The 16,044-nt window shown below is 42.4% G+C and overlaps 1 protein-coding gene across 1 annotated transcript in view; it reads right to left on the minus strand.

Moving 5' to 3' along the window:
• Nucleotides 1-16,044, minus strand: part of PPWD1 (peptidylprolyl isomerase domain and WD repeat containing 1) — a 49,897-nt gene that overhangs the window by 24,446 nt on the left and 9,407 nt on the right. The window contains exons 4-6 of the mRNA XM_073623556.1: nucleotides 12,691-12,811; nucleotides 11,914-12,361; nucleotides 3,690-3,880 (exon numbers count right to left, since the gene is read on the minus strand). Coding sequence (XP_073479657.1) covers nucleotides 3,690-3,880; nucleotides 11,914-12,361; nucleotides 12,691-12,811 — 760 coding nt within the window. The remainder of the gene's footprint in view (nucleotides 1-3,689; nucleotides 3,881-11,913; nucleotides 12,362-12,690; nucleotides 12,812-16,044) is intronic.

The following is a 16,044-nucleotide window of genomic DNA, read 5'->3' on the forward strand; positions in this document are numbered from 1 at the left end:
GAGAGAGAGAGAGAGAGAGAGAGAGAGAGAGAGAGAGAGATTTGACTTGCTTTGTAGTGTACAGCAAAAGGAAAAAAATATCAAGTTATTTTATACTTTATAGCTGGCAAGGAAAATATATTTAATAAAAGCTCTGCAACTGTCGTCTGATGTTTTAATTACCCAATGAACTAGGTGTGCTCTTTGAATATGGCCAAGATCAGAAATGAAGATGACTAAACTGTAGAAAGCCATTTATGCTTTGGATCCTATATAGCCCATGGATCAGTAAAACAAAATGGGCTCCCAAAATGGGGCTACATGCTGGTAAAAGTGATTTTCAATATTTATGCTAAATATATTATATATATATATATATATATATATATATATATATATATATATGCTAAAAATATCTGGAAAAAACCCCAACAAAGCTACTGGAGTCCAGAAAACATTTTGCCAACACTTAGCACCCCAGCATAAAACCCTCTGCTATATATGGTCTAATCAAATAACAAATAAAATAGCTTTTAGTGCCAAATCAAAGAGGTGTAAAAAACAAACAAACAAAAAAAAACACACAGATCAGCTGAAAAGGTCTGACCCCAGTAATAAAAAATTGTGGTATCTTCTGCACTGTAGTAAAAAAACTGACTGATGGCCACAAGCGGGAGCAATATATTTTATGATAGACTACGGTGCAGAAAGCAAATGTAAGTATAATGTTCTAAGCATAAATTAGTAAGGTAAATTTTGAACTAAGGAATTTAGAAATGTACACTTTCAAACTCACCACAGTTCCTTGTGTTTGTATTATTTTTCTTTACAAAAAATAAAAAATATTTTAATAAAGCAGAAATCAACTGTTCTCAAATGAGGACAACCTTTTGTGGCATGTTCTTGAAATCACTTACTACTATAAATCTGTTAAAAGTTTACAAGAAAAAGTAGATTTGTGAATATTTATGCACTCTCATCTATAAGAAAAAAAAAAAAAAAAAAAAAAAAACAACACCTTCAAAACCATCCTCTGAATGGTCTTGCGGGACTACCATGTACCATGACCATCCATCCTATCCAGAGGCTGCAGCACTGGCATATTGGTAGCATGCTTATTCACCATCCAGGCAACAGTTTGCAGAGGACACTCAGGGCACTTTCAAAAAAGATTTAAAGTGACCTATGCTATTCCTTTTGTTACCTCATCCAACAGAAACTGGTGGTGCAAGCTCTTTATTGCTCCCTTTTTCTCTAGGTAGCAGCTGTGAAAACTTATGTCAAAAACAAATCTACTTTACCTTTAGAAGTCAGATGTAAAAAGCTGGAGAGTGTGGCCTTGTGCAGTCAGTCTGCCAAGATACAATGACGACATCTCTACTTCTGACTGGCTAAAAATTATTTCTATTTGCCGACAGCTCGCAGTCATAGCATAATTTGGACAAGACAAATATTGTTGTCAAGCATGCCTTTGCTGCTATACTATAAAATATTAGGATTTTTGGTTTCCCTGTAAAATACTTATCTTGGAATACATTACAGGACACAGCGGCATTTATAGTCATGAATTCATAACTACTTGGGTTATGCTGCTACCTTCAAGTGAATGGACAACGGCCCAAACTAAAATAAAAATAAATTGTATATAAAAGAGAATAAGGGAAGTTTGGTAGCAAGCAATCTGCAAGTTATCTTTGTCCTGTAAAGTACTCCAAGTAAAGGATTTTATATTCATGACTACATGCAATGTCCCAAAGCAGTTAACTAACTATACAAGGTCACATACTAATGTACTGGGTTTGTGAGCAGTGTCCCTTCTTCACATTAAAAATTTCTCTACACCCCTGAATGGCGCACGGCGCCTGCTCCCTTCACTGCATTCAATGGGGAGATCTATCTCAGCTTAGAGCGGCACTGCAAGTTTCACGATAGGTCTCTGAAATAGAATGGCCAAGGTCAAAGATCTGTGCCATGACAGTACTTAAAGCCAGTAACATCTTCACACCAAACTGAAGCAAAGCCAAGAAACATCCTTATCTCTAAGGAATTGGGCTTCAACGGGCATGCTATTAACACCAGTGACTGTAAAGTAAGGGTAGAGGATTGGACGCTGTGACAGCAAATCTGATCAATCTGGAAGAGCTCAGTTTGTCTGCCAAGAGATTAACAATGTCTGTATACTACATTCATCTTGTCCAGGCAGGCGCCATCAGAATCACTAGAATGCCCTCAGTTCTTATCTTTTGCAATAGGCAAGAAAGAAACTGCAGTGGAGGGCTTAGATCAGGAAAAACTAATCCCAAGGAGTCACCCAGGGCATCTACTGCAGTCACTTGTCACAGTACACATCTGTCCAGTTTGATGTTGAACCTGGACACCAAGAGTCCACATCTGGCATCCTCCATTGCAGACAAATCTCAGTGAAAACTTGCGAGAGAAAATCGGCCTGTCAAATTTTCTTCATCGGGAACGGTGGAGAGGGCCAGAACAAAGTTTAGCCCAAGAAAAGATCAGGTCTGCTTCTTTCCAAGCAGCATAACTTCTTTTCCCTCCTTGATAGCTGATGTATGACACAGCCATGGCACTGGATGCACAGGTGCTCTGACTGCACCCTGACGAGAAACTCCTGAATGTAGACAGACCAATATAGAATGGCCAGCCAAACAGACCGGAACATTGATCGGCAACTTCTGAATCTCTGGCAACTACAGTATGTTCCCTGAACCAAGAGGCTCTCCAGAACACCTCCCTAGCTCAACAGGTTGGCATTCGTGGTCAAGTGCTTCCATTTCATGGGAAGTGATTTTCAGGTATCCAGCATGTGTGCCCAGAGTTGACCTAGATCATTGGATCTACTTATGCATCGGACATGTCCGATGCATAAGTAGATCCAAGGACTCCTGATGTCTGTCACAAACTGACAGAATAATGAACTTCAGAGCTCTGAAGTGAAACTGGGCATAAGGAACTGCATCGAAAGGGGATACCATTTTCACCAGCCCCTGCAGGCAGGTCTGAACGGAGGAACTTCTTCAATGACCTCACGGACGCTACCAGGGCTCTATGGGACAGGGATATTTCCTGCAGCAGCAGTCCCTTTACATGCTCTGTGTCAAGTACTAAGCTTAAGTACTCCAGACATTATGTCAGAAGTCTATTTCTGGGAGTTTAGCACTCCGGTGATCCTCTCCAGGCCTTCTCTAGTACCATCTGCTGGATTTCATTTTCTGAGTTGATTGCTCCCTGAGCAGCAGATTGTCCAGATAACCCACAAGGAGAATACCTGGAGTCTTCAACAATCCCCCCAGAAATAAAGCCAACACCTTGGTAAACACTCTTGGTGCTAAACAAATTTCTAACGCTAGCATTTCTCCTGCCCTCCAAATCCTATCAATCCTTAAGAATAAAATCATCTCTTTATACTTACCCGACATCGGTTCTGAGCTCACTCATCTCTGGTCCATTTTGGCAAAACCCAGAACCAGACTTACAGATAGGGTTTTCTACCAAAGCAGGTAATCACTTCCTGCACAGGCCGGAGTACAGCACTAGAACTTGATCTGCACACACAGTCAGGACCGCTGTCAGGGAAGTTTATTGGGAGGGGGCGGCAGGGGGACATTTTCACCTTAGGAAAGTTAGAAAGCAGAGGGTGGGAAATAAGCAAGTTTCTAAAAAAGCTATTAGTCACTTTCTACATTACAACTCACCTGTTTGTTTCTACATTAATCACTTTAATACCAAGCATTGTTCCATACAACACAAAATGGCCCGTCTCATCGAAAATTATGTTCATTAGTTTAATGGCATCCACTTTCTCCAACTCCCTCTCTACAGCCATGCGCCTCCCAAACTCCATGTCTGGTAGCTGTTGTCTCATCTGCTGCAACTCTGTAAACATCTGTAAAGAGAAGATCACAATCAAGGATGGAATCAAGGTATCTATTGTAACTGCAAATGTAATAAAGACCAGCACCATGTTGGCTACTGTATTGTGTTAAGTCCTCATTTTCTGCCAGGGACAAACAAAAAAAAGTGCATCTCTGAAATACATGCACATTTCCCCATGATTTACCCTTTTAAAACAAGCACAGAAAAGTGTTGATGTGCCACAATGCACTGTGTTTCTAAGTTCTGTTGTGGGCAGACAGCATTTTGGCACATCAACACAATGGGATCAGACCTGCCCAGTTTTCTTTTGCTAAACTTCTGCATCGCACACCTCTTCTTCCCATGTCCACAACATAGGCACTAATTGACCTGTAGTCCAAGATAAGAGCCAGGAAGGTTTATTCAGGTTCCTTGTGATAACACAAGGAGTTTGGACAGGGGAGCTCTAAAATTGCAGACAAAACATGTTTTTAATATTATATTTTACAGACCAAAAGGAAGCAAATAAGAGAAGTTCATTGTTTGGATTTACATACACAAAGTACTAGCCCTAAAACATGCATAAATAAAACACAGGCAGTTTGTATTCATAATGCTGTTAGAGGACTACCTGTACAAGTTTTGTGATTCAGGGCTGTAGTGTGGCCAAAAAAAAAAAAAAAGTGTGTGTTTGAGGGACGGATCAAAAAGTAAAAATGGCCAGGTTACAGATTATATGTAGCAATGCACAGGAGGAGTTTGTTAGAAGCAGTGAAAATTGCTTCCATACCAGCCACAGTCTTCCATCTGGCAAGCATCTTCAGAAGGAAGTTGTCATAAAGACCACGAATTCTCACTACAGAACAGCTGTCATACAGCCTGTACAGCAGAACATGCCCTCCTACTACTATTACATGTTTAGCTTCATGTACAAACAACACAAACTATTCTAATCAGAAACCCCGGGGTCTCTGGAACACTAATGTGTAAAACATATGGACCTACCTACATCATATGGCATCTTTTTAAATTATCTGGGCTTGTAAACAAGTTGTGGCATCATTTAGACATAGGTAGATTACTTAAAGTGGTTGTAAACCTTAAGGTTTTTTTTTTTGTTTTGTTAAACAAACATGCCTTTACTTACCTGCTCTGTGCAATAGGTTTGCACAGAGCAGCTCTGATCCTCTTCTTCTGGGGTCCCCCCACCAGTGCTCCAAGCCCCTCTTTATCGGGTGCCCCCACAGAAAGCGGCTTTCCCTGGGGGCACCCATGCGGGCTCACTCCCGAGTCCCGCTGCTGTGTCCATTGACACAGACGACGGGACTCGACGCCCCCCCCCCACATCCCTAGATTGGTTTGGCAGCAGCGGGAGCAAATGGCTCTTGTTGCTATCAATCTGTCCAATGAGGAGAGAGACAGGGGCTGGAGCTTAGAATGCATTAAAAGTGAAAAACCTTAAGGTTTTAGAACCACTTTAAAAAAGAGCACTGTCTGGGTTGCCCCCAACAACCAGTAGATACTGTATGGTAAGTAAGCACTGTCACCCTAGGCTGCTCACTAGAATAGGAGATACTGTTTGGTGAGTAAGCATGATCACCCTAGATACACAACTCCTGGCAAAAAGTATGGAAAATGTTCCATCAATTGTTTAATTGTGTAAAAAAAAAAAAAAATAAAATAAATCACAGACATACCTCAAAACAATTTTCATTTAAACATTCCAACTGTCTGGCTTTAAGAAACAGTAAAAAAAAAATAAAACTGTAGTGAGTTGCAACTGTTTTTGCAGATCAAGCAGCGGATAAAAATATGGAATCCCTCAATTCTGGAGAAAATTATTATGGAATCGCCATGTACTTTTCAGTTCTAAAACAAACATCTGCATCAGACTACAGCCTGAAAAATGATGTCATTATCACCAAACATCCTTTCAACTGATGGAATTGGAAAAGTGTCCAAAACCTCTATTTAAAAGTGTGCATTTATTGAAGATTTAATGACTGTCATCTCCCCCGTAACAAAAAATGCACAACAAAACAAATGAGGAACAAATGGTCAGAAACTGGAGTCGATGTCTGTGACCGAACTGTAATGCCACGTACACACGACTGGACTTTCCGGCAGACTAAGTCCGACGGAATCCGTCCGTCGGACATTCCAAACGTGTGTGGGCTAATCCGATCATTTATCATTAAAATATCCGACGGACCTAGAAATAGAACATGTTTCAAATCTGTCCGACGGACTCAATTCCGATCGGGAAAACCGTTCGTCTGTATGCTGGTCCGACAGACCAAATATGACGCAAGGGCAGCTATTGGCTACTGGCTATTGAACTTCCTTTTTTAGTCCCGTCTTACGTCATCACGTTCAAAACGAACAGACTTTCAAACTGACTTAGTCCGTTCACTCTGAGCCATTTCTTCACTAGCAAGTGCCGTGACTGACGGCTTCCATGCGCGGGAGTGACATCACTCGACTCCGGCCAGTCACAGAGCCAGAGTCTGCGCCCCCGGAAGGAAGAGGGGCGAAGATGGATGTGGCCACCAGCGGGGACAGCGTGGGCTTCGTTTGCAGTTAAGTGACACATAATGGGCTAGTATGCAATGCATACTAGCCCATTATGCTTTTACTTTGCAGGGGTTAAAAAGGGAAGTAAAACCCATCAGGGTTTACTTCCTCTTCAGCACCTAAACAGAAAGAACCTTAGTTAGACTTGCCAGTAACGGTATTTCTACGAGTTTTTCAGGACAGCACCTGGAAAGAGCGCAGCTCCACCCATTTTCCCTGGAAGCACGGCAGTCAGTTTCTTTAAAGACCGGTCACTTCCACCATGGACTCAGTTGTTTATAGAGTACCTCCAGCCATGCTAAAATTACACCGCAATAACACCACATTTTATAACACAATTAGGGCGGGTCATCAGTGCTGTCCTGAAAGACTCGTAGAAATACTGTTACCGGTAAGTCTAACTAAGGTTTTCTCACCTCGTCTTTCAGGACAGCACCTGGAGATAAGAGAGTACTTACTCTAGGGTAGGACCACCACCTGCAGGACTTTCCTGCCAAACAATTGCTCTGACGATGAGAGCAAGTCCAACATGTAGCGACGGGTAAAGGTGGAAAAACTTGTCCACGTAGCCGCCTTGCAGATTCGTCCCAGTGAAGCCCCTGCTCGTTTCGCCCAGGACGTTGCTACTGCCCGGGTCGAATGGGCCACTACCCCTGTGGGAGGATCTACCCCTGAAGCTTTATAGGCTTCATTGATGGTCATTCACAGCCATCTTCCTATGGTGTTCTTAGAAGCACTGCACCCTATACGCCGGCCTGAGAACAATATAAACAGAGAATTCGATCTTCTGAATTCTCTTGTGACCTCGAGATAGCCTGGATGTAAGAAGGTGTATACTGCACTTTCTTACATCCAGGCTATGAAAAGATCTTTCCTTAGTGCCGGATGGTGTAGGGCAAAAGTTTGGGAGAACTATTTCCTGCGACCTATGAAATACTGATAAAATCTTTGGTAGAAAACCCGGGTCGGTTCTTAGCACTACCCGATCCGAAAAAAGAGAAAAAAATGGTTCAATGATAGACAGGGCTTGCAGTTTGCTTATCCTCCTAGCTGACGTAACCGCCACTAATAGTGCTAATTTGAGCGACTAAAACTTGGAAAAAGGTTCAAAAGGTTTTTTCTGTCAAACCCTGTAATACCACTGATAAGTCTCACTTGGGAAAAAAAAAAAATCTTATAAGCGGATCCTAAGATAACTGTCTCTCTAGGAATACCGATAGAGCGGCCACTTGGACCTTTAAAGTACTAGTCCCAAAAGAATGGCCCTTAGTTCCCTCCAATTGGAGGATCTCTTGTTCTCTCTGTTTGTCCATGTCTCCTTGGACCATCTGTCCTTCCAGATGGGCGCCCCCAACCCCAAGAGCTCGCGTCTGTTAACCTTTTTTCTACAGGAAATGTCCAGAGTAGAGACCTTTGTCCAAGTTTGGCTGTCTCCTCCACCATAACTTTCCTGCTCAACCACTCTAGAGACCCCCCCCCCCCCCAATAGGACCAATTCCTCAGAATTGTCTGCTGGAGATCTCTTGAATGGAAACGTGCCCATTGGACTGTTGGGATTGATGCTGTGGGGTGTCCTAGTACTGACATGGCTGCCCTGATCAGAATTTGCAGATTTGTTTGGGCTGCGTTTTGGACTGTATTTTTTCCTCTGGGAGAAAGATTCTTTCCTGTATGGAGTTGATGGTATACCCCAGAAACCTTATTGTTTGAGACGGGATCATGTTTGACTTTTCTTTGTTTATGATCCAGCCGAGACTCTCCAAGTGTCTTTGTCTCCTTCAGATCCTTCTCCAACAGATCCCCCAATTTGGCAAATAGCAGGAGGTTGTCCAGGTATGGTACGATCATTATTCCCCTTAATCTCAGGGGTGCGGAGGCTTCTGCTATAAATTTTGGAGAGGAAGACAGCCCGAATGGAAGAGCTCTGAACTGTAGGTGCGAGATTAACCCTCCCATCTTGACCGCTAACCGTAGGTATTTTTGTGATGCTGGTGCTATGAGCACGTGAAGGTATGCATCCCTCAGGTCTATGGATGCCAAAAAAAACAGCCTGGCGTCAGAAGACTCTTCACTGAAATAGTTGTGTCCATCCTGAACTTCTTGTATTGGATGGATTTGTTTAATATTTTCAGGATTCAAAATTAATCAAAATTTCCCTGATGGCTTCTTTACTAGGAATACGTGCGAATAGCACCCTCATCCTTCCTCTTCGCAGAGAACACTTATGATCGCTTTCTGTTGAATGAGTTCTTGCAGGAGAGATGACATTGCTAGGGACCTTTCTAGGTCTCTGGGAGCCTGGGTTATGTAAAACCGACTTGGTGGGGGTTGAGAGAACTCCAGTCTGTAGCCCTCTGATATTGTTTTGAGGACAAACTGACTGGTTGTTGTTGTATCCCACTGTGATAAAAAGACTGCACGAGACGAGAACAGGATGGCGAGCTGCCTGTATTGTTAGGCTGTGCAACCGGGCGTTTGTCCAGATAAGAACGGAACATCTCAAACGTGTCCGCAAGTTCTTTCCGGAAGGAGTTTAGTAGTTCTTCAGGTTGGGTAGCGGATGTAGCTGAGGAAGTCTACTCTTTAACTAAATCTGCTTTACAGGTCCTGGTCCAAGACGACTCACCAAGTGTATTTTTGCAAGACGGGCATTTTCTCTTAGGGGGAGGGGAGGAATGCTTGGCATTTGTCTGAAATACACCAGAAGCCCACTCCAATACATACACACACACACTTATATATATATATATATATATATATATATATATATATATATATATATATACACACACTGATAAAACAGTCAAACAATTTAAACCCTTGAACCTTTAGCCCCTGTGTTTGTTACCACAGCTTTACATCTCTAGTGACTCCCCCACTGGGTCACCATACAAACAAACACACTCTCCTTAGTGCTATGGTCCAAGGAGAGTGATGCAGTCTCCCTTCCTCCCCCCAGGGGAGTAAGAGAGGGAAAACTCAAGACCCCTAAAGGATAAGATACAGGGACCTCTGCCCCTGCTTACCTGGGTCTGGCTGGTGTTAGTGAGTCCTGCTCTTTCCACTGCCGCTTGTTCCTCTGGATCCATGCTGCCGAGGTTCCTAGTGGCGTTCGGCTGCTTTTATATTTAACCCCTTCCCGCCGAGCGTATGCAGATGTGTGTACTCGGTTTTCCGGGGTTATACCGGGATGATGCCCGCAGATGCAGGCATCATCCCGGTACCGTTTTTTACAGCGGGCGATCGACTTTCCGGGCATAACAAATGGTACATAAGTGGGGGAAAACAAAAATAAAAAATATCTTGGCTATTGGGTTAGGTCTTCTTTGAACCCTTAGGTGGGCACCTACTGAAGTGAACGGAAATAACATGTTTTGTGTTAATATATATATATATATATATATATATATATATATATATATATATATATATATATATATATATATATATATATATATATATAGATATATAGATATATAGAGAGAGAGAGAGAGAGAGAGAGAGAGAGAGAGAGAGAGAGAGAGAGAGAGAGAGAGAGAGAGAAAGAACAGGAACATTGTAAGCACTGGGAGGTGGTCTCCATACAATCATCCATTGAATCACAGTGTGGGCTTATATACCCAAAATTTCCAAATCGAGACCACCGTAAAACGTAATCACTGGAAGCAGGCCCACCAAGTAGAAAAGCCCACGTCCAGCCATCACGGTTTACAAGGTAATACTCATTACCAAGCATTATTACAGTCCCGCAAGAGGGACTCCGGGCCCCCAAATATATAACATCACTTGCTAAAATAAGAAAGGAAAAAAAAAAAAAAAAGAGAAAAAAAAAAAAAGGGTAACTGGACATGGAGCCAAGGAAAGAGATAAGAGAAAAAAGAAAGGAAATGGATCAGTTCGGGGATCCTGCATCAACTTATTTGAACGATTAGATTCATTTATCCAGGACCTGCAAGTAAGCAAGCCAGGGGGACCAAATTTTGTCGAAAATGGATTATCTTGTAAAACACTTACAATCTCTTAGTTCAGCATGATCCATGTGAGTTTTTGTTTTACTATCGCATTATCTATGACAGGGCTTTTCCACACTGTCGCTATGGCGATTTTTGACAGGTACCCAGCTCCCACTTCCGCCCGCACTGCCTAGGCAACTGCTGCCTCCCTGCAATCTTCTGGGACATGTCACAGGTCCCAGAAGATTGTCCAGCCATTCAGGGCGCGCAGTGCGACTCGCCGCAAGCTGTCACAGCCGGGTGCCCACACGTGCAATGCCGGCATTGCGGGGGAGAGAAAACGGAGGCTTTGGGCGGCTGCATCACTTTTTGTAGCTGCTGACTTTTAATAAACATGGGTCCAGCTGGAACTCCACTTTAAGGATACCCTGTGGATTCGCACACTCCATTTATGCCAGTCCTCCACCTCAGGGGCTATGGACAGATCCCTTTCCCACGCCACCTTGTAAAATAATCTAGCAGTGGAGTCGACAAACAGCAAACAGCAGCATTCTGCATGAATCTGTATTCAAACTGCTAAGTCAGAGCTTTCCTTCTGCAAACAGTTTAGAAAGTGATAAATTTGCATATGGTTGTACACCCGGTGGAAATGGGGAGTTGCCAAAACTAGGAGCTACTGGCATATGTGTGGTGAGCAAAGGCCATCTTCTACAGCTCTACAGCGTAGGACACAGTATAGCTTTGCGATGTTTTGGTGGAAACTAAAGTACAAGATCTATTGCAAGTGGGAAACACGCCTGAGCCTCTATAGAAACCCAATCTGGTCGATAATGTCGGCTATGAAGATGGCATAATTGGGCGAGCTGTGCAGCCACGTAGTATTTTCTAAAGTCAGGCATGCCTAGTCCGCCCTGCCCGAATTCTTAGGTGCGTACACTGTGGCCCGTGATATCCTGGAACCTTTGGTTCTCCAAATGAAGTGAAAGATTTTTGATTGAAACTGTCGTGTGGCCTGAACAGGGACCTGGATAGGCATTTTTTTTTTTTTCTAAATAAAAATGTTATACTTACCACTGCTCTGTGCAAGGGTTTTGCACAGAGCAGCCCCGATCTTCCTCTTCTTGGGTCCCCTGCCGGCACTCTGAGCTACTCCCCCTTGCAGACTGCCCCCATAGCAAGCATAGGGGGCAGTCTTGCGTGCTAGTTTCCGATCCCCACTCTGTGTCTCCATGAGACAAAGAATGGAGCTCGGCCCTGCACCCTCGTCACTGGCTTTGACTGACAGCAGTGGGAGCCAATGGCTCCCACAGCTGCCTCTGAGCCAATGAGGAGGCAGAGAGCCGGGACAGTAGCCGCTCTCATGCACATTGCTGGATCAGGCTCACGGAAGTATAAGGTCGTTTTACACCCACTTTAATTCTGGTTATCTAGATGCGAAGGGAAAGTATTTTTCTCAAAAGTGTAATTATCCTTACAAAGGCAATTGGATCGCACACAAACTAAACATTAATCCAAATAGTAATGTCAGTTTACTTACACTCAAAGACTCATCGAAGACTCTCATTAGTTTCCCAGTTAAAAAACGAAAAATGCGCACTTTTCTGTCAGCTCCAATAGTGGCCATCTTTTTACCATCCGGGGAGAAATTGATTCCAGTTAAACAAGTTTTACACTTGGCAAACTCATACAGGTCAGTGTCTGTTTTGTACTCCCAGTTGATGTTATTGGGGAATTTGTACCCACGAGGAGGTCCAGTCCAATACTCAATCATCCCACTCTTGTCGGATGATACAACCACTTTGTAAACTGGGTTCAGCCGGACTGCGGTTAGAGGTGAGGAGTGCATCTTTTCAAACACATGCATAGGTTTATTATCTCCCCGACCATCATAAATAAAGATCTTCCCTGTGCTTTTTTCAGAACATGCCACTGCTGAGATTGCATCTCCAGGACAGTATACCCACTCTGACTGCCCAGGGTGATAGCTGGAACAAACAGAAAAAAAACGTCAGGGAACTTAGCAATGCCCAACCACCCAAAACCCAACCCCCTTCCCCGCGCCACAAACACATCCAACCCAGGGTTCCATAGAGAAGAGAAGAGCTCCAGTAGATGGATACAATAGGTATTAGGACCTTTTCCTATACCCCTAAACTTTACCCATACCAACTTAATAAAAATAATGTTCTTTTGCAAGGAACATACATTGCACATTAAAAGCAGAAGTAAACTCAATTTACTTAAGTGTGAGCCCAGCCTTAATGTATTTTAACCATGCAACTGCCAAGATGTAGTCATGCCATACTGTACATACCCAAGCTTCAACATGTTGATCATGTCAAAGTTGACCACATCAAAGACTTTCATTGCTTGATCATCACCCACTGTGCACAGAAGAGCTCCCTCTGAACTGGCTGCAATGCTTTCTACAACACCTGTACCAAGAGAACAAGAAAATCAATCCCACTGTTATAAGAGCAACAACATTTTAATGTAACCTAACAAATATCAAGAACTTCAAACTACTATGCATCCAAATAGGTCATTGTTACTGTACACATCAGTTGTATCCAACTATCACCATTGTGCACATGCTGCATATTCCAAAGACTTAAAAGTAGCATGTCAAAACAGAAACATGAAAGCAGCCATTGATGACTTGTTTTTCATAAAGATGCCGGTTCAAGTGTAGATATATTATTATTTCCTTCACTGTCTGGTGTGTCACTGAGCTTGAGCAAGCACGTGCATATGTGCCATATTTTTGCTACATCTTTTACATATCACTCCTGTCAAGAGAAAAGTTGAAGAAGGTCAGACCTGTGTCACATACTTCACAACCCATTTTTCCTGAGATGCCAGAGAAACAGTCAGTTGTTGGACGAAAAATGCTGGGTGGAGCTTGTTGCACTGGCTGATTGATGAAATGAACTGCTGTCTTTGGAGTTAGACTGTGGCATACGTGCGAGTAAATTTATGCCCGCTTTTTATATTGGTTAAACTTTATAAACTTGTTTTTATATAGTAAATGCTACATTATGAGGCTACCTCCCCCTCTTATGTTCATGTGATGGAGAATCGAGTATTGGGACGCCAAAAAAAAAAAATTGTGAAACTTCCCCCTATGATTAGAGTGGATTGGTGCCAGTGCATGCAGAAGAAACCTTGCAACTATTCGGGTGGAGTGTTTGGCTCTTGGAATCACAATAGTGATTATACTTTGGTGCAATAAGGTTCAGTATTTAGTAAGCGTGCACTTTACTTATTTCGGTGATGGGATTCATACTGTGAAGATCTCATACAGGATGGACTTCCTTCATGTCTAAATTATTCTGTTGTGATCACAATCTCTTTGGTGGTTTTGAAAAAACAAGACATGGAAAAATTGTGTCCATGTATGTTATATATACTTTTTTTATGTGTTATTTTGTGAACCACACATAGGATTTCATATTATACGTTTTGATTTTAAAGCTGGGTACACATTATAAAAGAAAAAAAAAAAAAAAAAAATTGGAAAAAAGAATTCTGTACGAGAAATGATCAGCCGATTATCTGATCGTTAGTATAGTGCTTCCGAGAGCCGATTTTGACTGTTCGGAGGAAAAAAAAACAAAACAAAAAAACAAATGAAGGTGCAAGCTAGAGAATGTTTATTGTATGTAAACATAACATCCGATTTTTGCTCAGTGTGTACAGTAATCATGCGGAAATAACTGAATAGAGAAAAGTACGCATGCTCAGAAGCAAAGAATGACCCGGAAGAAGGTGGTAACAAACAACAAACAAATCATATTCATTCATACACTTTATTTATACATGTCATATCACAATGGTTACTTCAATAAAGTGCGGCACTTTTCATCTGTTATTGTTTTAATTTGCCAGCACAATGGACATTTTATATATTATATGGTATTATGTTTAATATCACGCACGGTTTGCACTAAGATATTCATGCATTTTATATGTGTCATATCACATCGGCAATCTTAATATAGAGCAGCATTTTATATATATATTTTTTTTATTTTGGCATGGGGGGTTCCCCTTAAAGTCCATACCAGATCCAAAGTGTCTGGGGGGGCTACTATGCACAGATTCTTTGTGCACCAGTTGTAGTAAATCTCCCCCATGGTGTCTTCTTTCATATACAGGACTTTTTTTTGTTTTGAATGTAAAAAATGTATGTTTATTAGTTTATGCTGTGGCGCTGCACATTTTACGTTTTTTACCACACCCCCCCCCGGCCTTTTTTTTATATTTATATATATATTTCCCATGCTGTAATGAAAGAGGGAATAAAAGTCCTGAGGGGCAACCCTTTGTATAGGTCGACCAACAATACAGAGGCGCTCATAGATGGTAGGTATATCAGAAAACTCAGGATCATAAAGAAATTGAAGAAAGGTAATAATGCCTTAATTGAATTGTTTGTCATAATAGAAGGGGGTGGTGAAATCATGGATTGAATATCAGCTTTAGTTTTCCAACCACCCTCTTCCTTAAAATCTTACACTCTAAACTTCCCTACTTCTATAAAATTTACAAAATATAGGGTCATAAAGACCTGGGGGAAAATCTGGATTTCCAATCACCGGTATCATAGATGATGTTGAAAAGGAATTTATCACTCTGGGACTATACCTAAGAGCAACTTTATAAGTAGTGGCCAGGATAGGAGGATCTTTTACCCGGGCAGGACATCCTTTATGAAGCCATCCCCCTTACCCTTACGAAGAGCCCTAAGAGGTGTAGGGGACATACGCTGTTCCAAAGAAATTTAACTCTTCGTCTGATTATGGTTACATCAAGCCAAGATCTGGAAATCCTCCCCACAACAAAATACTCTAAAACCTTTATCACTGAAACAGTCAACTCTTTACTCCTACCCTACTCAGAACCTGTTTGCCACAGACATTCCAAAAGACACAAGGGACATGCATACCAAGATGCATTCATTTAACATGAAGTATAGGTGCACGATTAAACATTAAAAAAAAAAAAAAAAATCACGATCTCGATTCAACACCCCTCACAACCTTAATTCCACAATTCATGAAACACAAGCACTTGTTCTCTGCTCACAGCTATTAAAAAAATAAATAAATAAATAAAAAGGCAGCCGGCAACAATTAGAGCCCATTCACAAAGGGGCAACACGACTTCCAGCGCGACTTTGGGAGGCAACTTGGACATGACTTGAGTATGAATCACAGCGCGACTTGGGGCGACTTACAACACGATTTGAAGTCGCCTCCAGGACAGGGAGCTGAACATACCAGGCTCTTAGGTCTGGTATGGATGTTAAGGGGAACCCCCTACGCTGAAAAAAACTGCGTTTTTTTTTTTCATACCAGACTCTTAACTGTACCAGGCCGCATGTCCTCAACATGGGGGGGGGGTTGCTTTGGGGAAGGGGGGGGCGAAAGCAGGCCCCCCCACCCCAAAGCACCTTGTCCCCATGTTGTTGAGGACAAGGGCCTCTTCCCGACAACCCTGGCCATTGGTTGTCAGGGTCTGCGGGTGGGAGGGCTTATCGGTATCCAGGAGCCCCCTTTAATAAGGGGGCCTCCAGTTCCCGGTTCCCTACCCTACGTAAATGAGTATGGGGTACCCCTACCCATTCACCTGGGGGGGGGGGGGGGAGTGTCAATAAAAAACAACA

This window comes from Aquarana catesbeiana, linkage group LG01, assembly GCF_042186555.1.
Source record: "Aquarana catesbeiana isolate 2022-GZ linkage group LG01, ASM4218655v1, whole genome shotgun sequence".
Classification (NCBI taxonomy): Eukaryota; Metazoa; Chordata; class Amphibia; order Anura; family Ranidae; genus Aquarana; species Aquarana catesbeiana.